Below are 21,724 nucleotides of genomic sequence, written 5' to 3'. Positions count from 1 at the left end.
GGCCCAGAGAACAAGCATGCTTCTACACACCCATCTTTGATCTTGTTGGTCCGTTCCACATTGTCGATGTCCATGCGGATCTTGTAGTTGACGTTGGGTGGCAGTTCTGAGCTGTTGGACTCAATGTCTGGGAACACAATCCCTGCCCAGAACTTCCTATCATCCAGCAGTTGCATGGATTTGTTCACCAGCCTCTCTTCATTTGCAACTGGCTCCAGCTTGTCTAAGTTGATGCACTTTGGGAGGAAAAAAATGGGCAAAAGTCTGAGTCGCGCTAGTATGACGCACCCTTCTTTGACGTTCTGTTCTTTCACAGCCCTTCTTTGGTGGTCAGAGACAAAACATCGCAGTTATTCGGTTTACGTCAAAACATGGAGAAGTTCACATTAGATGAGTTAGAACAAAGTGCACTTTATCAAGTCACAAGGTTCCCTGTCAGATCACTGTACCACGGTACATAACATGTACCCATTGGTTTCTTACGTAGACTTTGTCCATAAAGGTGATACACCAGTAAATGCAGGGCATATTAGCTTTGTGTCTTTCTAGTTTTAATCTTTCTGTCTTAAACAAAAAACACCACACTTCCAAAAATAAATGATTATCGCAAGAAAAAAAATCCAAATTAAGTCAAAAGCTGTTTGACTTAACAGTCCTTCCCCCCACTCTCTTCTCCTTTTTAGAAACACTCTTGTTGTAAACAAGTGTGCATGACATGAGGCGTACATAAACTGCCAAGATATGAAACTGCTGCTCCCAGATGCGGCCTCTCCCAGTAGAACGAGTCACTTTCACTTCTACATTTCCTTCACGAGATGCGATGAGTTCGTTGCGGGGTAAAAGTTAAAGCCCTAAACAAGGAGCCCACGACAACTTGCGACATCCCTACCTGACATTGCAAGAGTGCAAAGAATAATATCGAATAACAAGTATAAAACAAGTGTGTACATGTGTCTATATTTGTGTGTTTTACAGGGTTTACTTCATGATTTCATGTCTGTCGTAATTTTAATGGGACCACCATTCGACACATTTTTTTCGGAGGGGTTACAATTCAGCGCAATAAATGCGTATCGATTTGAAGTTTCCATAAAAACAAACACACTCCGTGCGAGACACCCACCTCCATAAAGCGAGAGATTGTCTGCACAGCCTGGTCCGTCTCGTTGAAGACCTCTCGCCAGGTGAAGGCAGTGCCTTGGGGTCGCTTGTCCTCGGAGAGCTTGGACAAAAAATTGGACACATCCTCCACCCTCCAGTCTGTCCCACTCAGCTGGCTGTTGAAAATGTGGGCGCTGGCATTGTTCTGCAGAAGGGTCTGTGGAATACAGAACCATGCTCAGCTCAGTCACTCCAATATTATGATTCTGATTTTCCCACTAAATGGTACATTCTCAAGAAACTACACTGGATTTAATTCACAATACATAAGGGGTAAAATACATAAAAGTTGTACTTCAAGGTGCATAGCTGTAAAATTAATATTATGTCATTTATTATGATTACAGGACAGTAGCGCTGCTGTCTCACAGCACCTGGGTGGTGTGAGAAGATGTGGGTTCGATCCCTGCTCAGTCTGTGTGGAGTTTGCATGTCTGCGTGGGTTTCCTTCGGGTGCTCTGGTTTCCTCCCTCAGTCCAAAGACATGCCAATCAGGTTCACCCATAGTGTGTGAGTGTCAGAGAGAGAGTGTGTGTGTGTGTGTGTTTCACTGATGTATGGATGAGAGACCCAGTGTAAGTAGTGTACCTAGCAGTGTAAGTCACTGTGGTGAATAAGGTGTGTGGGCTGATAACACTACGTAGAGTTCATTGGAAGTTGCTTTGGAGAAAAGCATCTGCTAGGTGAATAAATGTAAATGTCAATGTAAACATACTATGACTTACCGTGAACTTAAATGTGATGGTGACAAGTATCATCACCATCAGGGGGCACTATAGCACTTTGACGATTCAGTGATTTGCGCAATAGCAAAAAAACAATTGCAAGTCCACAAAGTTCATTTATTCATTTAGCTGATCATTTTCTCTAAAGTGACTTGGTGTCAAGCTACTTGGAATGATTTGCTCACACTTTCAGTTTTAGCTGCTTTTACCGTATTAATTCAAGGTAAGGACCTTGCTCAAGGGTACTACAGGAGGAAGCGGCATTCAAACCCGGGATCAATCGGCCAAAGGCAGCAGTGCCGACCACTACGGTATCTGCTGCCCTTCATTTAACATAAATATTTCGCATTAGGGCGCAAAAAACATCTGTGATCGGACGGGTGCGTATCACACCCTTTTCTACAGAACGTGCCATCCAACTGTTCTATGTATACATGTTATGTAATATATTTACCAAATGATACGAGTTTATTTTTAAAAGCAAGCTGTGTGTACAGCTGGGGGATGTTTGTTTCATATCATACTGACATATCTATGGGAAAACAAAGCAACAAATGTGCACAGACTACATCTGTATATCCAAACCCTTTAAAGCTTGCAGACAAGGGCTGCTTTGTTCATGATGGACTAACGCATTCTTGCCAGCCCACAGGAACAATCGATGAAAACGGCTCTTTTAATAATCATTACCTCTCTCATCATCATAGGCGCAACAGTTCACAGTGATTTATAGGCCACTTTTACATTACACATGACATCAGCCGCAGGAGGGAGAGTGTCTAGGGCTGTTGGCTTGAGGTCTCCAGTTTGAATCCCGCTGTAGTTCCCCTAAACTGACGGAGTAAGACTACCTCCTGGATAAACGTGTAAATTGCCGTTAAGGTGCTTCTACACCACTGCAATGCCCTGTAATGCTACAACGATGTTAAATGAGCTGCAGGATGGGTCCCGCTTTGCTCTTCTGATCAAAAAATGCTGTACGTGAAGACACCTTCAAGTGTACCAAGAGTGAGGGAGTCCTTTCAGGTATGTCACTGTGGAGGAGCGAAGGCGTGGACCTACCCGGACCAAGTCCATCTCCTCGCTGTTCTCCATGAAGTTCCACACCTTCGGCTTGATCTCCTCCCACATGCCACCCAGGTCCCGCAGGATGCCGAAATCTTGGAAAGTCTTGTTGACCTGCAAAAGCAGAACAGAAGCTGGTTATCACGCGATCCAGCCCTCCACCCCCCGCCCCCCATGTGTCTACACAGCACTCAAGTTCTCATGAATACATGCACCGCCATCAGCTGTTGCCTTACTACAATCATTCTAGTTTCCCCGCTTAGGTGATGTGTCAAAAGCTCTCGTCTCTCAACAATCACAGTACGTGAAACCATGAAGATCAACCATTAGATATCTGCTCTCCTTCGAACAGAGCAATAAATTATCTTATTACTGCTAAAACTGTACTGAGGGGCTTAATTAAATATAGCTCTGCTATTATATGTGTTTTTGAGGCACTGTCCACCCCGCTGGCAGTCAAGCCTACCTCCTGAATGATTCTCTGAGTGGCTGGCGTGTGAGGGGTGTACAAGATCTTCCCCATGAGCAGGGGCTTCAGAGCCCTCCAGATCATGCGTGAGATGGGGCTCGACTCCAGGTTCTTCATCAGGTTGTTGCAGTAGGGGGCTGTTGAGAGCACGGTACACAGTGTCACACACCACCCAGACACACCTAGTGCTCTTAGGAATACCTCTGACCCCGCTGTGGTTCCACACAGGAACCCCCAACTCTGCAAAATTTCTACATGGCTATGGCTGGGCAGCAGGCAGGAGAACGGCTGACGTTTCAGTTTCAAATTTATTTTAATGCCCTGTTTTACCGTGCAAGAGCAGGCAATACATACTCCGCTATCGTTAAGCATATTAAAGTCTTCTGTCATATGAAAACATTTTCCTTTTTGGTGCCAACGACCTATTTATGAGCATGCTACAGAGCTGATACTGTGAGCTTGTAACAAATGACTCCTGATTTTTTGGGCCTGTATTTAGCAGCAGTTTCCTGCAGCGAAGACTGGCATGGTAATACCTCAATTAGTGCTCTTGATGCATTCTTGAGAAATGAGGCATTCATGAAACAGCCCTATAAAAGGTAATTAATTTGGTCATTTTGAATTTTCTTTGTACTTTTTTAAATGTGGTAAATTACATGATAGATTACACAAAGGTCTTAAGTAACAGGGTGCTACAAGCAAAACAGTGCCATAGGAGGTGGTGCTAATCAAGCTGGTGGTGAATAAGCGCACTTCTAAGAGATTCGTTTGGAGACATGCCCCAACACGAAGCTGGACTCACTGGAAGAGTTGTCGTAGGCGGACAAGGGCTCTTCTTCGCTGCCGTTGTGGCTGCCAAAGAGAGCCTTGTAGTTGTTGTCTTCATACCAGTTGAGGGACTTGATCTTGAGGCCACCGCCTTCGGGATGTCCGCAGACGATGCGTGACACGGCCTGGTACATGAGCTTGGGGGAGCTGGTGGCATTCTGCGTCAGGTACAGGATCTCCTGGCGCAGGTCTCTCCAGCTCTTCATGCTGGCTAGCTGTAAAGGGCAGGGTGGAGGTGGGCATGACATCCATTACCGAACGCTCTACAGCGGGGCAGTATGCTGTTCAGATAATAGCAATAATACTCATCACTCATTCGTCATTGTGTTGTTGAGCTGATGCTTTTATCCAAAAGGTACCGAAGCATTTAAGAAAGTGGAACAATGCAAGATATGTGGGGTCAGTGGAACAACCCAGCTTTGGAAGTGACGTGAGGCTCCAGGTCCACACCGTTCTCCATCCCGCTACTGGTCGCCTCATAATGAAACGCGCTGCGACTGAGCGGAACTACCCTGCCTGCATTGTCCAAGAATACTGTACATCTGACTGAAGCGAATGTAACGCATGAGTGACATTTATACGCTACTAACTGCAAGTTATGCAGCTGGCAAGAAGCCGTTTTGACCGCCTGCGTCCAAACATTGTGCCCGCAACACCTCTGCTGTTTTTACATGACTATATTTACATAAACTGCATTGCTTGTGGGGGGCGTGGTGGCGTGGTGGGTTGGACCGGGTCCTGCTCTCTGGTGGGGCTGGGGTTCAAATCCCTCTTGGAGTGCCTTGTGACAGACTGGCGTCCCGTCCTGGGTGTGTCCCCTCCCCCTCCGACCTTTTGCCCTGTGTTGCCGGGTTGGGCTCCGGCTTCCCGCGACCTCGTTTGGGCAGCGTGCATTGTTTGTATCCTCCTTCATGGGTCATTTGGGCAGGGGTTTGAATTCGGGACTCAAGATTGTTACCAATAAGCTATTGCATTTTCAGCGCCCCTCACGGACATACGATCAAAACCGAGCAACCTATTCCTTGATAAATAATCATTTGCTTTCTTTGGATTTACTGGAAGTGGCCAAAACATTCCCCCCCCCCAGGAACCGCTTGTCCCATACGGGGTCGCGGGGAACCGGAGCCTACCCGGTAACACAGGGCGTAAGGCCGGAGGGGGAGGGGACATAACCAGGACGGGACGCCAGTCCATCGCAAGGCACCCAAAGCGGGACCCGAACCCCAGACCCACTGGAGAGCAGAACCTGGTCCAACCCACTGCGCCACCGCACCCCCTCGTGGCCAAAACAGTTTTTGCAATGTAAAATGCTAGCTGTATCCTTAAACGCGACAAAAAACCGCAGCAAGTTTGTCAAAGAGTGAATCACGATGCCTTGAGCAGTATGACAGAAGCGACCAGGAAACTGCTGGGTGTGGCCCAGACTCATTTCACATTTGGGAAATCAGCAGCGATTAAGCCTGAAAATCTTGTCCCAAAAACTAGACGAGGTTCAAACGGAAACCACACGCAGCGTAATTGGTATATTCCTGTCCTCTGTTGCTGCACTTGCGAGATCTGGCTTTCTGTGCCGCTGGGCCATCGGTATTCCTGGCACCGAACGCAAGGTGGGAGGAAAAGTTACTCTCTCGGGTGAAAAAAGGGACAGCGAAAAGAACCATTTCAACAGACATTTTTTTCCATCCTTTTTTTTTTTTATGTAATTCAGAATTTAAAACGGAACTTTTACATACATTTTTCCCTTGAGACCCATCCTCTGGTACTATCTAATGTTATCCAAGAGTTTGCCCAGAGTATTTTCTGTAAACCCTTCACATGCCGTTTTAATATGGCTTTATCGAGAGTGAGACTGCCATGCGTATCCGTGCAGTCATATCTGAGGGCGTGAGGGAGCAACGCCACGCTGCACGAGTTGCATGCCGTGAGGTCTTCGGTCCCTTTCGGCCACATCAGCAAATCTGCAGTCACACGTCGACCGCTGCGAGAACTGGAGGCAAAGAAGAGGCACAGCCCAGCTCCGCACGGGGCACGCTCCCTCCGAGGGAACGCGGAGCCTCCGCGCCTTTCCCCGCACGCTCTTAAAAGAATGGAGGCAGTCAGTCGACGGCCCCGACCACGGTAACGGCAGAGTAACTCGAGAAAGGGGGAGTGACCTCAAGTGGCTTTCTCCTTTCCATCCCAGAGGGGTTACTGCAGTTCAACGCAGAAGCAGCGCGCCGCTGCCAGGGAACAAACGGCTCACAGCAACGGGGTGCGGCGGTGGGGGTAAAAGACAGCTCTTAATCTACTTTTCCCTTTAAAAGCCTCGTCAACGCCACTGCAACGGAACTTAAAAAGCAGGCTGAAATGAGGCCTGGCCCCCTACCAACATTTTCTTTCTTTTTTGCCTTCTCAGCTGAAGTTCGCCGCTAATCTGTAATCTGCTCAGGAGCGCCGGGTGCCGAGGCTACGCGACACTCGGCTCCCCAGCCTCTATCTCCCAACGAGCTTAGATAAACCACCCGCCTCTGGTCGGGGAGATAGACTCCGATTGGCACGGTTACATCAGTTCAAGCGAAAGCTCCACCGTCGGTGGGCCCCTCCGTCTGCCCACACGCATACTGAGCTCCCAAGCGACTATCAAGCGAGCAGAGCATGGCAGCTAATATAAAACTTTCAAACGTGTGCGTACGCTGATAAAGAAAGAGTACAGATTCTGACATGAAAAGAATCATTTATCGGAAAACACTCCAAATTACAAAATGCAAAGCGATGTAAGAATCTGAAAAGCGGACTTCGCCATAAAAACGGAGAACCCCGCAAGGGCTTTCGGAGCAGGCCTACCTCCACCGCCAGGGAACCCAGGCTCTTCAAGAGGCTTTCCGCGGCTTCCGAAACCTCGTGGACCACCCGCGGGTCTGACTTCATGTCCCTCTGCAGGGAGAGAAAAAGACACAAACTATATGTATATGAGGCATCTTTTCAGGGGACGCACGCTCACACGTCGCCTGAAACCGCTTGTCCCAAGTGGGGTCACGGCAAACCGGAGCCTAACCCGGAAACACAGGGAACAAGGCTGGAGGGGGTGGGAGGGAACACACTCAGGATGGGACACCAGTCTGTTACAAGGCGGCCCAAGCAGGACTCGAACCCCAGACCTACCAGAAAGCAGGACCTGAAAAAGCCCGTTGCACCTCCGCAGCCCCCACTCTTTTCAGGGAACACTTCCCCATATTTACGTTACATTAATTAACTTACCTAATGCTTTTCTCTAAATCAGTTTACGATTATTTACCCATTTGTACAACAGGGTAATGTTTTCCACTGAAGCAATTTATGCAAATAATTTGCTCAAGGGTGTTACAGCATGATGTGGTATTCAAACCTGCAACCCCTGAGTCCCGAGGCAGCACCTCTACTCTTAGGTCAGGTGAGTGTCAAAATAAATAAATAAATAAATAAATAAATAAATAAATAAATAAATAAATAAATGTCGTGACAGCTGGTAGCATAGTGATTAGAGCTACAATCTTTGGACCCAAAGGTTGCAGGCTTGGTTCCCACCTTGAGCAAGCTTCTTACCCTAAAAAACTGCTCCGGTAAGAATCACTTACCTGCATAAACGGGTAAATAACCGTAAATAGTTTGACATTCCAAGACGCTTTGGAAACAGCGTCAGCGAAATGAATCAGTTAGTGTGCTTAAAGAACGCCTGCCGAACTCAAATCCTGATCGATGGCATGTCCGTTCTTTCCCACGTTTACCCATCCTCCTGGCTTAATTAGTACAAGTAGCACTTCATTTACTCAATGTCAGAAACATTCAAATCAATTAATATTTAAGATTGTAGAGCAAAAAAGGGCATATGCATGGTACATGTTAAATTTTAGACACATGTTTTAAAGTGGATGGTTCACAGCGGAGCCTTGGACTCTGGGCCTTTGACCCATAATAAGAGAACCCATTTTTTGGAGGTTCTTGTGAGAAGGCACACGTTTTCCCCATTCGTAATCTGGGCAAGGTTACATTCAGACAGCTGTAACAGGTCCTCGATTTTCTCGAAGCTCAGCAGAGAACAACAGAGCCTTTCACGGCAGCACGGCCGGCAATCTTGGGGTCAAAGGAAAGACTGACGAGACAAAGCGGCACTTTCATACACCCATAGACTACCGACCTCACTGAGGTTTTGTCATGGAAATTAGCACAGTTCTGCATGGACTACTATGCTTCGCGGATTTCGGCGTCCTCAGAAACCGGGAGTACGGGAGAAAGATTCGTTTATATGTATAGGTATTCCTCGACTTAGGACATATCGGCTTACTACAGCTGTCCTGTCAACCTTATGACACTGTGTTAGTCCCGAGTCCCGACGTTTGGTCGAAACGTTTAAGGACGAGTTTAAGCGCTCCGTCTGCTCTACGGTAAGAACGTCCGGCCGAGAACCGAAAGGCACCGTATTTCTTATTGACTCAGTCAGAGTGTCAGTGTGTCCATCGGCACTGAGTTTTATTCACGGAAATGTTGCTGTATTTAAGGAACATCTCGTTTGTGATTCTATTCAACCTACTTGTGTTTAAAGTACTTGGCAAGAGAAAACATTCTGGTGGTGCTGAAAGGAAAAGTAAACCTGAACAGATTCAGAAATAAAAGAGAAAGTAATAGTAGAGCACAAAAATATAATACTGTACCAAATTCATATTATTATTCTATATTAGTAATACTTCATTATGAATAACTTGTGAAAAAAATACAACAAAACCCTTTTATGGAATTTGATTTTTGATTTATATGGGGGGGGTGCGGTGGCGCAGTGGGTTGGACCAGTCCTGCTCTCCGGTGGGTCTGGGGTTCGAGTCCCACTTGGGGTGCCTTGCGACGGACTGGCGTCCCGTCCTGGGTGTGTCTCCTCCCCCTCCGGCCTTACGCCCTGTGTTACCGGGTAGGCTCCGTGACCCCGTATGGGACAAGAGGTTCTGAAAATGTGAAATGTGTGATTTATATAATACAACACAATGGGGTTTGCAATTTACGAAGAGGTATTCGGCACCGAACCCCCGTCATAAGTCAAAGATAACCTGGATTTATTGATGCTTCTCTCCAAAACGCCTCACAATGTTCAGCAACAATTATTTACCCATACATACAGCGGGGTATTTTTTACCGGAGCAATTCAGGGCAAGATCCTCGTTCAAGGGTACTACAGCAGGAGGTGGGTATCGATCCTCCGTGCTACAGGCCCAAAGGAAAGAGCTCTGACCACTACGCCACCTGCTGCCCCATCACCCAGCTTTCATAAAATTTCAGTTTATGTCAATTATAAGAGGTTGCCATTTATACACAGTAAACTACAGACGTAACTGTCTTATGTTGCATGCAAACAGATATCGTTGGCTTTAACTACTGCTGGAGGATACTGTAACTAAATCCATCTGTGCAGCGATAAGAAGTGTGACTGAGCGATCGAGAGGGAGCGCGCACACACACACACACACACACACACACACACACACAGCACTTAAAGGATGAATGGGAAATAAACCGTCAGCAAACAACGGAGGTCAGCAACGAGTCAGAGCAACCTAACCCATCCAAAAAGTCATCTTAACATTGTGCAAGTCTAAAATTCCCGAGGGAAACTTCCGACCGGATTTCACGTTATTTTATCTGGAAATGACACACGGAACCGCCGACTTCCAGGGATCGCAGCCGCCCGTTTTCACGCTTAGGTCGCGCGATTGAGCCGGTTTCGTGCGGACGGGCGAGCTCACCCAGATAGGTTTGAGGAAGTCGAGGTTGGACAGGAAGTGAGATTCGGCTCGGTCGAGCCACGCGGCGGGAGAGCTGCAGAGGACGTCTTGAGCCAGCAGCGACACGTTCCCGTCTGCGATGGTCACGAAGTCTTCGAGAGAGCTGCCGTTGCACATGTCTCTCAGGTGTACGCCGAACCCTTGCATCAGTACCTGCAAAGCAAACCTCGCAGTGAGAAGAGCGTCTCCCCACGCAGAAGTCCACAAGTAACCGTCACGCTCAGATTGAACTCTTTTTCTCTACGTCATTTTGAGGGCACGAACAAACACGAATGTAAGATGGGACTCCGTGTGAAATTTTCCAGAGCTGTTTTGGAGAAAAGTGCCAACCGCATTAATAAAGTTAAACGCAAGCGTTGATTGACGGCACAACGATCACACCGCGGGGGAACATCTCCACCAGGAACGTGGCCGTAGACTGTGAATGAGGCGTTTTGAGATATTACTCTCATCAAGTCCAAGAAACGCTCCGTAGCCTGAGCTCAAGGCATCAATAACACGCCTCAGCGGAGACCTCGAGTCGCGCGATGGAACACAGAAGCAGCGCGTCAACAACTTCACGGGTTTCTGCCTCAGCTTCACCTTCTGCAGGTTGACCTTGGCTTCCACAATCTCCCGCACGGCGTACGGCGGGAGCGACGCGTTGTGCTGCAGGAAGGCCGATAAGGTCTCGTCGTCGCGGAGAAAATCCTTCAGCTTGAAGCCTGCAGGCGCAAAATTACACGAAGTGGTTAACCGTAGTGACGCTCCGCCGCGGTCAGATTAACGGGATCCAGATAAAGGAGGAGAACAATTGCAAAACAGAACATGTCAGCAACAGTGGGCTGCGTGAAAGAAGGAGTCACTGTTTGTTCATCAGATGTCCTCTGCTCTTTTCTTTTTTTCCAAATATCACTGTAGTGTTACATCTGACCACAGGAAGGGACTGGGTTCGAGCCAGGAGGTTCATGAGGTCCAAGCAGCTGACTGGTTGACAAGTGTGGGCCAACTGACTCCACGGCACAGAACACTGACACCTCTACAAACTGTCCCCGGGCCGGAGCCAGCGGGGGCCAGGAGACCAGAGGGCAGCCGGCTCCCTCAGGAAGTCCTTTGTTTGCCGCTCAGCGGGAACATTCCAGAAGCACGCTTCCCCCGCGGCACCAGTATGACGCTCGTCGCGTCCGAGGTTACTGCAGATCGTTTCCCTTTCGCACACATCGCCGACTAGAAACCTGGGCTTCGCTCTGCCTACCGAGACTCTGTTCTTGCTGCTCTTTTGTGCCCATTTGCGGCCCCCCGGTTCCCCCAGGCTGACAAGTAGCCGTTTCCCGCACAAACGCGCTGCTGATGCGTCTAGGAACAGCAGGTGGCGCAGCGGTTAGAGCTGCTGTGCTGGGACTCAAGGGAGCTACGTTCAAGGCCCACCTCTAGCTATAATACTCTTAGTCAAGGGACTTACCCTGAACTGATAGAGTGAAAATGGTCCTCTTGTATAAATAAGGACATAACTGGGTTGGTTAATATTTGTGTGATGTACACTGGACTATTCGATGATAATGAGACAAATGGACTGTATGGTAGAAACATCTATATCTGTTGGTGTCATACACTCCTGTATGGTTCTCTGAGATGCATGACACTCTGGAGAAAAGTGTTGATGAATAAATGTAAATGTAGCAGCCAGGAAATGAACTCAGACTCTCGCAGACAGCGGAGCATCACGGTAAATGAAGCGGTACAGAGGGCGGCGAGGAACCCTGTGGACCGGAGCCCTGTAACGAGGACGGCGGGGCAGACGCGCGACGCTCCGGCACGGCCGGGCCAGCGATAGCACGGTGCGGACACGTGAGGGTGTCATCGTTGCCGAGCAAACGCGCAGGCTCTACGCACGCAAAAAAGTACAGCAGTCGTGCGCAACAGGCTTCTCCTGGCACCGGCAAGAGCAGCGCTTCCAGCAGAGAGCTGCTCCTGTTCTAGCAGCTCTAAATTCGGCACAAGGCAGGTTACGCGCCATATTTAAAACACACGCCACCAATTTGAGGCTCAAACTGATTTTCCACCGTTGCATTTCCAGCTGATTTAATACATTTTGTATGCATATACAGTATAAGTTACATATATAAAATTTAACGCATTCATTGTGAAACACCAGCAACCCATTCTGTAACGTGAACAAATACATACACAGACATGAAAAAATGTCAAAATATACTCCTTTGATGTTTTAGTTTATTCCTCTTCTCTAAAAAATATGGGTAGATAAGGAAACACACACAGTCTGAACCACTTGTCCCATTCGGGGTCACAGGGAGCCGGAGCCTAACCCAGCAACACAGGGCGTAGGGCTGGGGTGGGGGGCACACCCAGGACGGGACGCCAGTCCGTCACAAGGCACCCCAAGCGGGACTCGAACCCCAGACACACCAGAGAGCAGGACCCGGTCCAACCCACTGTACCACTGCGCCCCCCATGAGGAAACACTTACTTTAATATATGCTGAAGCTAAACTACCGTTTATCTAATCTACTATGTGCTTAATAGATCATTAAAAATGATCCAGGTGCCTGTAAAAGATTAATATAATCATCCGGAGCACAAGAGCAGCTTTTCTCAGGTAAGAGCACCATAGGGTGTTGTTTGCAGAGCGCTACGCACACTCATTTGAACGAATTAACTGATATTAACACAAGCATCATTTACTGACAAAACACACACATCGCTCATGCTAGGCTGATGACAAACAGAAGTACATTTCATTTCCCTTTCATCTATATTTCACCAAAGTATGCCATTTTATCAATAGGAAATCTGGTATTTCCATCCAGAAACGTATTGCCTAAGTAGGGGAAGTGAGTGCAATCGCGACGTCAGAAATGAAGTATGACTTTATTCAATGCATCTCGTGACTCCAAAACTTGTCTTTCTCAAGAGGCAGCCCACTCGGGGACTGAGTCACGTCTGACCCGCTCATCATCCACAAATTATAAAGCACAGAGAACATGCTTATTTTCACACAGCTTGTGTTTATATAAAATAAAGGGGTGTATTTACACAAGGCTTTTTTGCAGGTTACAAAATCTAGTTTCATGTTAACCTACTAATTTGAACAACTTAAATGTATCCCCCCCCAAAAAAAAAAGTTCTTTACAGTGCCCCCAGAATTATACGTGTGCTTCTTTTCCGCAGTAATTCATAGTGCTGAAGGGATTCTGTTTTTTTGCGTTTTGGCAGACCGGACTCTCGCCTCTTCAGACTGGGATTAAAGTTTGGGAAAACATGCCGACACAGAGAAGATGACATTCTTCGGCACGTTGTGCCGGCGAGAGCAGCGCATCTCACCCAAACCCGAACGAAAGGGCCCCGTGGGGGGTCTGCTGCTGAGCCCCACTCTTAGTGACAAGGCAGAACCACTACAGGCAGTGTGAGACTCCTGCTTCTCTCACCTTGTCTTTATGAGCCGCTTTCCGTTTCGTTACGATTTTACGTTTGCAGACAGCTTCATTGCCTAGAGGGTCTGCTGCGGGGATTATGAACTTTTTTCACCCTCAGAGCTCAACTGAGAGCGAACATCACATTTACGCCTCCCATCCTTCCATAATCTAATCACCGAAGCGATCGAGACAATTTTCCCCGAGAGGTACCTCCCGCCTCCCCTGTAACCCCTTCGCACCTCTCCTGGGGCGACACACCTCACCACTTGAAAAGCCCTGATTTCTAAACTACAATCATCTGACTGTGTTAAATGTTGTGATTTTTTCTCATCAAACTCTTACACTGTTGAGCCTACAGGTGCTGGTCCCTTACCAAACTTTGTTAAAATATTTGCCTCACGAGTCAACGAACGTTCTAAACTTCACTACGCGGTTTCGATAAAGCCATTGGACCCATCTGGCTGACAATATGTAAACTGATATAATAAGTCTGACATAAAGAGTATGCAACAGGGGAGACGCATGGCAATTTCAACATTCTTCCGTCAGACTCTGTCAAAGCTCTAAGAACAAATCTCAGCCAGAATGAGATCAGTTCGAGCAGTGAAAGGTACAGCGAAGCTCCATATCCTGTTAGGAGGGCGTCTGCTGGGATGCTTTCCTGTTCTATATCGGTCCATCTGCCTTTGGCAGTCACCTCCGTGCAGCGCATGCTGTGAGGCCACCAGAAAGCAGCGCATCCGGTCAGCTGCTCGTCTCGCACCAAGACCTGCGGGCGCCACCCTTTCCCGAGATACACAGACCCACGGTGTCGTCTCTCCCTAGCCTGTGTCCCATGGCCCGGGTCCAAAGACAACAGGCACCAGTGCAGAAACATGAGTTCAAAATTAAATGAAACTTCTACTCTTTAAATTAAACTTTAGTTCGTGCATAAATTAATATCACCTGGCACACATGAATATTTGCCGAGTTGGTCACCGGGTTTCTGCACTGCACCCACCTGCAGCACGGCTCTGCATGTTCCTCAAGGCTCGCACCAGGCCCTTGAAGGCATCGATGCTCCGGTCATTCTGACTATACATCAGGATCTTCTTCACATCCGTGACCAGGCGGGAGATGCTGGAGTTTACAGGGAAAGCAAAAAAAAAAATAAATAAATAATTCACACACTTCATTCTAAACACATACTTTGCCTAAAGAACGGTCAAGCGAATGTACCAAAACATACTCGTGTACATTTTTAATATCCATCGTGTAAAGCTGCAAAAGGCAGATTTTAAAAAAAAAAAAAAAAAAAAAAAAAAAAAAAAAAAAAAAAAAATCAAGACACACTCACAAATTGGAGTCAGTATTTTGAATCTAGGGGGCACAGATTATGCCTAAATAAATGCCACAAGAAATGTTATTTTCCGATGGTTCCAAAGTCAAAGATGAAGCTTTGCACGTTTAAAAAAAAAAAAAAAAAAAAAAGAAAAAGTTTAAGTACAGAAGTACTAGGTGAAGCTTGGAAGTGGGCTTACATGGAGTCGTTGAAGTTGCCCACCACACCGGGGGACTCGCCGGGCGTGGGGTAGCGGAAGCAGGGGTTGTTGGCATTGCAGATGATCCCCTGGACCCAAGGCAGGGTGCCCGCCGAGGGCATGGCCTTGTTCGGGAAGTGGCCTAACAATAAAACGGGCACATTTTTAGTTGGCCAAGCACCAACACAGAGACGCCACCCAAGGAGACGTTACACATCCCAGGACTTGTGCAAGTCTTCCTTTTTAAATCCTCTTTTCTTAATATTATCTTTCATAGGGATGTGTACCAGGGGGTGTGGTGGTGCAGTAGGATTGGCCTGTGCCTGCTCTCTGGTGGGTCTGGGGTTCGAGTCCTGCCGGGGTGCCTTGCAACGGATGGGTGTCCCGCTCTGGATGCGTCCCCTCCCCCCTCCAGCCTTGTGCCCTGCCTTACCGGGTTAGACTCCAGTTCACCGCAACCACGCTCGGGACGAGCGGTTTCAGCCTGTGCGCATGTATGTACAGTATGTGTACCTACACTTTACTCTAATGATACAGTGTTTCCAGGTTCTACACGGGAACACCAAGTACAACTTATCTCCACAGGGCGAAGGGTCATGGTGTTGGAATACGGCTCCAGAAACAGGAAATGATTCGGCAGAAAGCGTGACACTTGTACCCCTGCCTAGAACTCATCTACGCGAAGGCAGAGTGCTGTCTGTTTGCTACTCGGCAACCTTCGCGTTGCCAACTGGCCCGCAGCTTGGTTAAACACAGAGTGATAACATAAACAGCCGATTCAGGGGTTTATACCTGTTTTCCAGTAAATGACAAGCATTAGACTCTGTAACTTGTAGCGAAATGCAAATATGACATTGGATTACACTACTGTGGGTGTCGTGAATATGAGGACACAAAAATATAAATGATGCTTGAAAATGAACAGATACCAAATGGCTTTCTGTAAATTTAACGCGGCTTTCAGCTGATATTTCACTGTGGAGTGTTTACGAAATGACGGATGACTTACAGTCAACCAGAGGACCGAGGAAAGTACCATTTTTTTCAACAGTGTCGGCATCCCAAAGCTCTTTCTATAATATTCATGCTGAAAAAACATTTCCTGTTCAAACGCTGAGGCAGAAGTGAAAAAACGGTTTATTCTAGAGAGCTTCCTTTTTCCGCTTGGTAGAGCTAGAAAATTCTACTGCGAAACAGCTTCTTCAACAAACAGAGGAGGACTCCGACTTGAGCAAAACCACAGCCACGCCACCGCAAAGACTTGGCACAAAACAGGATTTGCTAAAATATACAGATTAATCAGTTATTGATATAGTAAAAGTGAAAGAATGAGAAAAATACCACCATGCTTTGGATTTACTTATGTTACTTACTTAAGTGGGTTCTCTTAAATGTCTCCATAGGTCACATAGGGGAAAACACAATATTTTTATTTAGGGAAAGGGTTCTTAGGGAGAGGTTCGCTGCGCAATTAAAGGACATTTTATCTACAATGTCCTCATCCTGTTAAAGGTTCATAAGTGGGAGATTCAGTTACGAGATAAGGCACCAATTACTCACTGTAAAATTACTTTCTTTAGACCTTCAAATACTGGATGTTTTTTCTTAGAAGAAAGACCTGCCTGGGGTGCCTTGTGATGGACCGGTGTCCCGTCCTGGGCGCGTCCCCTCCAGCCTTACTCCCTGTGTTGCCGGGTTAGGCTCTGGCTTGCCCCGAACCCCGCTCGGGACAAGCGGCTCCAGCAAATGTGCGTGGGAGTTATTCCGCTAAACTGCTTAATTATTAAATTGACCCTTCAAAGCAAATTCACTTTTATCTGGAGAATTGTTCCATACTGTCGTGCCCTTACAACTTCCAGGAAGCCAGGCTAATGTAAGGTCCACAGAAAAGCAAACATCCCCTATGTGCTGTTTTAAGGTACACAGAGTGAAGAGATGGCCTTGGGATCTATCTAAACTTGGAATATTTTAAAGGCAAGCATACTCAGTGTACTATACAGCCCACGCCACTATACAAACAAATACACTACCATAGCGGTCGAGCGCATGGGCTGGTACCCTGAAGACTGCCAGCTCAATTTGCACTACCTGCTACCGCACCCTGAACTGCTCCAGCAAAAATTCCTAGGTGTATAAATGAGCTAAACACTGCTTGTCACCATGGATAAAATCATCAACTCATAATCATAATCATCAATGCTTACCTAACATTAATACTTCCTATTCACCCCAACAGGGCCTAACCTGTCCAAATTTGTTTTGGAAAGAAAGAGAATCCCAATTAAAGCACACTAGTCAACAAAACTACACTAGTGTGAATTCAGCGCTAACACGAAGATCCAACGTACGTTTTCTACCACTGTTCAGCCGAAGGGAAAAAAAACTCATTTGTCACACGTGCGCGACAATTTGCCTACCATAGAAACGCAAGTGGAATACTTTAGATTTGCTCGAACGTTTGTGGCGCGAACATAGAATGCATCTTGCGTTGGAGCGGGATGCCTTTGCGTGCAGTTACGAACCCAAAAGAACAAACAGGTGTTTGTGGCATCAGCAGGAAACGCCTGCCTTGTGAGCGGTGCGTCGTGCAACAGGGGATGGCAGCTGGGAACAAAGGAATATGTGGGAGATACCGATGGCGCCCTGCCTGCACCGTCGCTTCCAGAGAGGGAACGCCAGGCGCCACTTACATTCGTGTTGCTCGTAAGGGGGGTAGTGCAGCCGCACGGAGATCAGGATGAAGAATATGAAGAGGGGCCAGACGATCTCGATCAGGAGCTGGATCTGCACACCAAGAGATCGAATGAGAGCAGAAGGGTCTCAGAAGAAGGCTCCCTAACCTTCGCTTGCTCTTGGGGTCTCAGCTTTTTGGCTGGAGAACATCTCAACCCAACCCATCACCCCCATCCCAAGCTGTCTAAGTGCATGCTGCTCCGCTGCTGGCCCTGCACAAACGCACACCCACCGCGTGAGAGCCACATCAAGCTATTTTGTGAAAATATTTATGCAATACAACCAGCGCACAGGTTGTCCAAAATGGTTGGCAGAGGCTGAGCCTGCAGCCGAGTTAACAGAACCCCTTTGTCTGCAGCGCGAAGGACGAGATGTTCTTATTGCTCGAGTTAAAAGACCTGCCTTGTGCGAGCGGATGTGCTGCGGTTTCAGACTACACAAGCTTTGAGGTCTGAAGAGCTCTCTAAAAGCGCCTTATCCCCACACACACCGTACGAGCGGGGCTGCAGGTGCCAATAGCAGCACATCTCAAGCTTTCTAATGAAAACAACCTGGGGACATAAAGAGAATGTCAGCACCCCCACCCATCCACTCCACGGTGGGGGGGGAGCAGACGTCTGTCACGTTCAGCTATTTTACGCCGAGGGGGCGTTTCCCCTGGATTGTGGAACCCCCAACTGCCACGGACACTAATCCCCGACTGCGGCAGAGCAACTAGGGAGAGCCACTTCTGCATCTGCTGCTCTTGTTCCTCCAGCAGCTGCTGCTCCCCACATGTTAGCAGATCCTCCAGCCTCCCAATAAAGTGTGTGTGAGGGGTGGGGGGTCATGGAGCTGCAGGGTCTCTCAGTCTTTCTGACACAATGTGGGCCGTCTCAATTTACATAACTACAACACAATACCTATAAAGGTGCATATGGAGAAGTTTAACCTGCTCTTTAAAACTGATGGAGCGTTTCACAAGATAATGAGTATTTTTTTTGTACTTTTCCATTTAATTAAGTTCAGCATTTAATTCTAGGCGATTTTATTTTTTACCAGGTCATTCTAGCACTCCTTCTGAGCTTCGGCTAAAGGGCGATTGTGTTAAACCAAACGACGGTCCGTTGTTTGCCCGAAGCCTCCCCCGAGCTCCCCCCCCCCCCCCCCCCCCCAAGGTGAAGCTGAAAGACATACCGTTTGCCTCCTCCTGTAGGTGAAGTTTTTCCACAGGAGCAAGCCCAGCTGAGTAGAGACGGACATCTCGCCTCAGGACCTCTCCCCACCGCGTGCTCTCGGCTGCAACAACGAGAGATGTGAGACCAGGAGACGCAAGGCAAGCTGCCACCAGGCAGGATGAAGTGCTCAAAGGTCCGGTCAAAGTGTGCATGCCTCCGATGCGCTTTTTAAGCTCTGAGGGATGCGTCTCATCCAACCAGGAGCACGGAGTTGCACAAAAACACACAAGGACTTTAGGATCCGCAAACATTCGGCATGCCACCACGCAGAAATGTTTTTTTGGTTAGCTCATCCATCGCCCACCTACGCCTTTTAATGAGGCAGACAATCAGTTCAGTGGCATTTTCTGCTTTACACTTTGAGACTGAATGTTGAATATTATCATTATTTGAATATTATCAGATTAAAACGCTGCACAAAGATGGAACTGGAGTTCAATAAAGGTTAAAAAAAAAGACCTTAAAGAACAGTAGCTTCTGTGCTTTATTCATAATCAACTTCACTACCTACATTCCACTGTAGTAAAGTCTTGTTCAAAGGGATGATAAAATTCTTAGCATTTCCACTAATTAATGCTTATCGTTCTGAATAAATTTATACAAAATGATAAAATTTCTTCTTTTTTCAGTTTGGAAAAAGTCATTTAACAAAGGAGAAGCAGGAACACAATAAACTGCTTAACAACTATGATGTCTCTGAAGAGCAGTATGGTCCTCCAGTGACAACATAATACAATTGTAATTTATGTTAAAAGTAAAGTTTTTCAACAATATTGCTGCACTATTATCAGTTTTAGTCCCAGTCAGATGAAGAATTTAGATAAAAACATGTGGAAAAATGTTTAAATAGGTTACATTTTGAAAGGTAGAATATTAACTCGAGGGGGCTGCGGTGGTGTAACGGGTTTGGCCTGTGCCTGCTCTCTGGTGGGTCTGGGGTTCGAGTTCCACTTGGGGTGCCTTGCGATGGACTGGCGTCCCGTCCTGGGTGTGTCCCCTCCCCCTCCAGCCTTGTGCCCTGTGCTGCCGGGTTAGGCTCCGGCTTACCCCGCCTGGGATGAGCGGTTTCAGACAGTGTGTGAATATTAAGTCATAACCACATTAAATTTGTATAGATATGGACCAGCATTGCAGCGTAACTGACAAAAGGCACACGAGAGCCGCTGCTGCTGCTGCTGCTGGCAGAGCACCGCAACTGCGCCCCATGCGGCCACCGCAGGAATTACATTGTATTCACGTGTTTACTTCTGCATTCCGACTCACGTGTTCAACGACGCTACAGGCACCTCGTAAATTGTTTATTTTAATAAATACAATACCATATATCTCATCTAATTCTAAGATGTAAATGTGGTGCCTGGGTATGGGGATCATATGGGGTTATAAAATCGGATTAGGTTAGTCCGTGGTCGAAAAATGCTCCAAACATTCATTTTATCAAAATGCGTGACAAGACGAAGACGTAGTTGTTGAAATTTCTTTTGTAATAACCGACTGTTAAAACAATTCCTATAGGATTCTTAAATTAGCTTTGCATTCGCAAACTGCTGGTGTTACGCTCTAGAAAACGATCAGACATGAATTTTCCAAAAATGACAAGTGAAATAATAATATGCACGAAAAATAAAACCGCGCGTGCAGAGCCTTGGAATATAACGGTGCGTTTTCATGGAGCCGTGGATGAAACTGGAAAAGTGTTTTCCCAACTCGTGTCTTCGGCGGAGCTCCATTGTTCCGAGGCGGGGTTACTCTCGGTCATCCGCTCCGCGCGCACTGTAATAACCTGCAGATGATGCTCACATACTCGCCAGCCAGTTCAACACAGTTCGGAGCCGCACAACTCGCAAGAAGACACGCAAATACACACAGAGACACACACAGCGGGCACAGCTGGGCGTTTGAAACGTGCACACATTCTTGAATGAATCATGTCCTCAAAAAGTGGTCACTAGAAGAATTCTGGAAACCAACTGCAACCTGAGATTGCACTTCAATTGAATTGATGATAATAATAATAATAATAATAATATTATTAATAATAATAATAATAATAATAATAATAATCATCCGCCAGACACGCATGTCACTGTCAGTCACCGTTTTTAATCGCAATTTCAGATAACACGCAGCCCGTGCGAACACGAAGTTGGCGCAATGAAGTGAAAACATTAAAGCAAAAATACGTACCCTTAACACTCTGCAATGATTTCGTGCATAAACAATACTCCTTTGCGAAATTCTGTCCTTCCTGCGCTTGTTTCGCCGCGGTGAGCGCGCGCTCTCTGCTACGACGTGCGCCTCGCGCTGTGACACTGCCGTTCTTTCGTCCTCGAAGCTTTTATATGGTGGTGAGTCGGATCCGCTGTGAGAGACGGGGTTACTGTCGGTCAAACGGCTCCCAGCCTGTTTGTGCGGCTCGGGGCTTCCAAGGCGAGCACGTGTAGAGTCGAACAGGTCTTAAAAGGGCCACCCCTTCTACATTCAGGGTTTTGTGTAGCCGAAAGACAAATATTCGCCACATTGCCCGCTTCCAGATTACCTACCTACCATCTATTTTCTATATTCCCAGCAGATTATGTGCCCACGTACACATCTGATGCATTTGCGCGTCTTGTCGTACTTAATATCATCATTTCTGCGAGCGCCATTGGCATTCCATGATTCTCACTGCAAATGATCATAATGATGTGCCTCTTCGTTTTTAACAGTTACCTTCATAAATTCAATATATATTTAAACAGAAAGCTTCAAAGTAACTCGGGAGTCTCTTTTATTTATTTTATGGTCCATGTTGTCTCATCTTGTTT

At 47.1% G+C, this 21,724-nt stretch overlaps 1 protein-coding gene across 1 annotated transcript in view; it reads right to left on the bottom strand.

Annotated features, from left to right (window-relative positions):
- Nucleotides 1–21,295, bottom strand: part of abca1a (ATP-binding cassette, sub-family A (ABC1), member 1A) — a 33,966-nt gene extending 12,671 nt beyond the window's left edge. The window contains exons 1-13 of the mRNA XM_018738281.2: nt 21,105–21,295; nt 18,877–18,978; nt 17,658–17,751; nt 14,968–15,109; nt 14,448–14,566; nt 10,617–10,738; nt 9,996–10,187; nt 7,072–7,161; nt 4,223–4,463; nt 3,418–3,557; nt 2,949–3,065; nt 1,124–1,318; nt 31–236 (exon numbers count right to left, since the gene is read on the bottom strand). Coding sequence (XP_018593797.1) covers nt 31–236; nt 1,124–1,318; nt 2,949–3,065; nt 3,418–3,557; nt 4,223–4,463; nt 7,072–7,161; nt 9,996–10,187; nt 10,617–10,738; nt 14,448–14,566; nt 14,968–15,109; nt 17,658–17,751; nt 18,877–18,942 — 1,724 coding nt within the window. The 5' untranslated portion in view covers nt 18,943–18,978; nt 21,105–21,295. The remainder of the gene's footprint in view (nt 1–30; nt 237–1,123; nt 1,319–2,948; nt 3,066–3,417; nt 3,558–4,222; nt 4,464–7,071; nt 7,162–9,995; nt 10,188–10,616; nt 10,739–14,447; nt 14,567–14,967; nt 15,110–17,657; nt 17,752–18,876; nt 18,979–21,104) is intronic.
- Between the last annotated feature and the right edge of the window lie 429 nt (nt 21,296–21,724).

Source organism: Scleropages formosus, chromosome 16, assembly GCF_900964775.1.
Source record: "Scleropages formosus chromosome 16, fSclFor1.1, whole genome shotgun sequence".
In the NCBI taxonomy this organism is placed as follows: domain Eukaryota; kingdom Metazoa; phylum Chordata; class Actinopteri; order Osteoglossiformes; family Osteoglossidae; genus Scleropages; species Scleropages formosus.
This window is presented reverse-complemented; position numbering and strand designations above follow the sequence as displayed.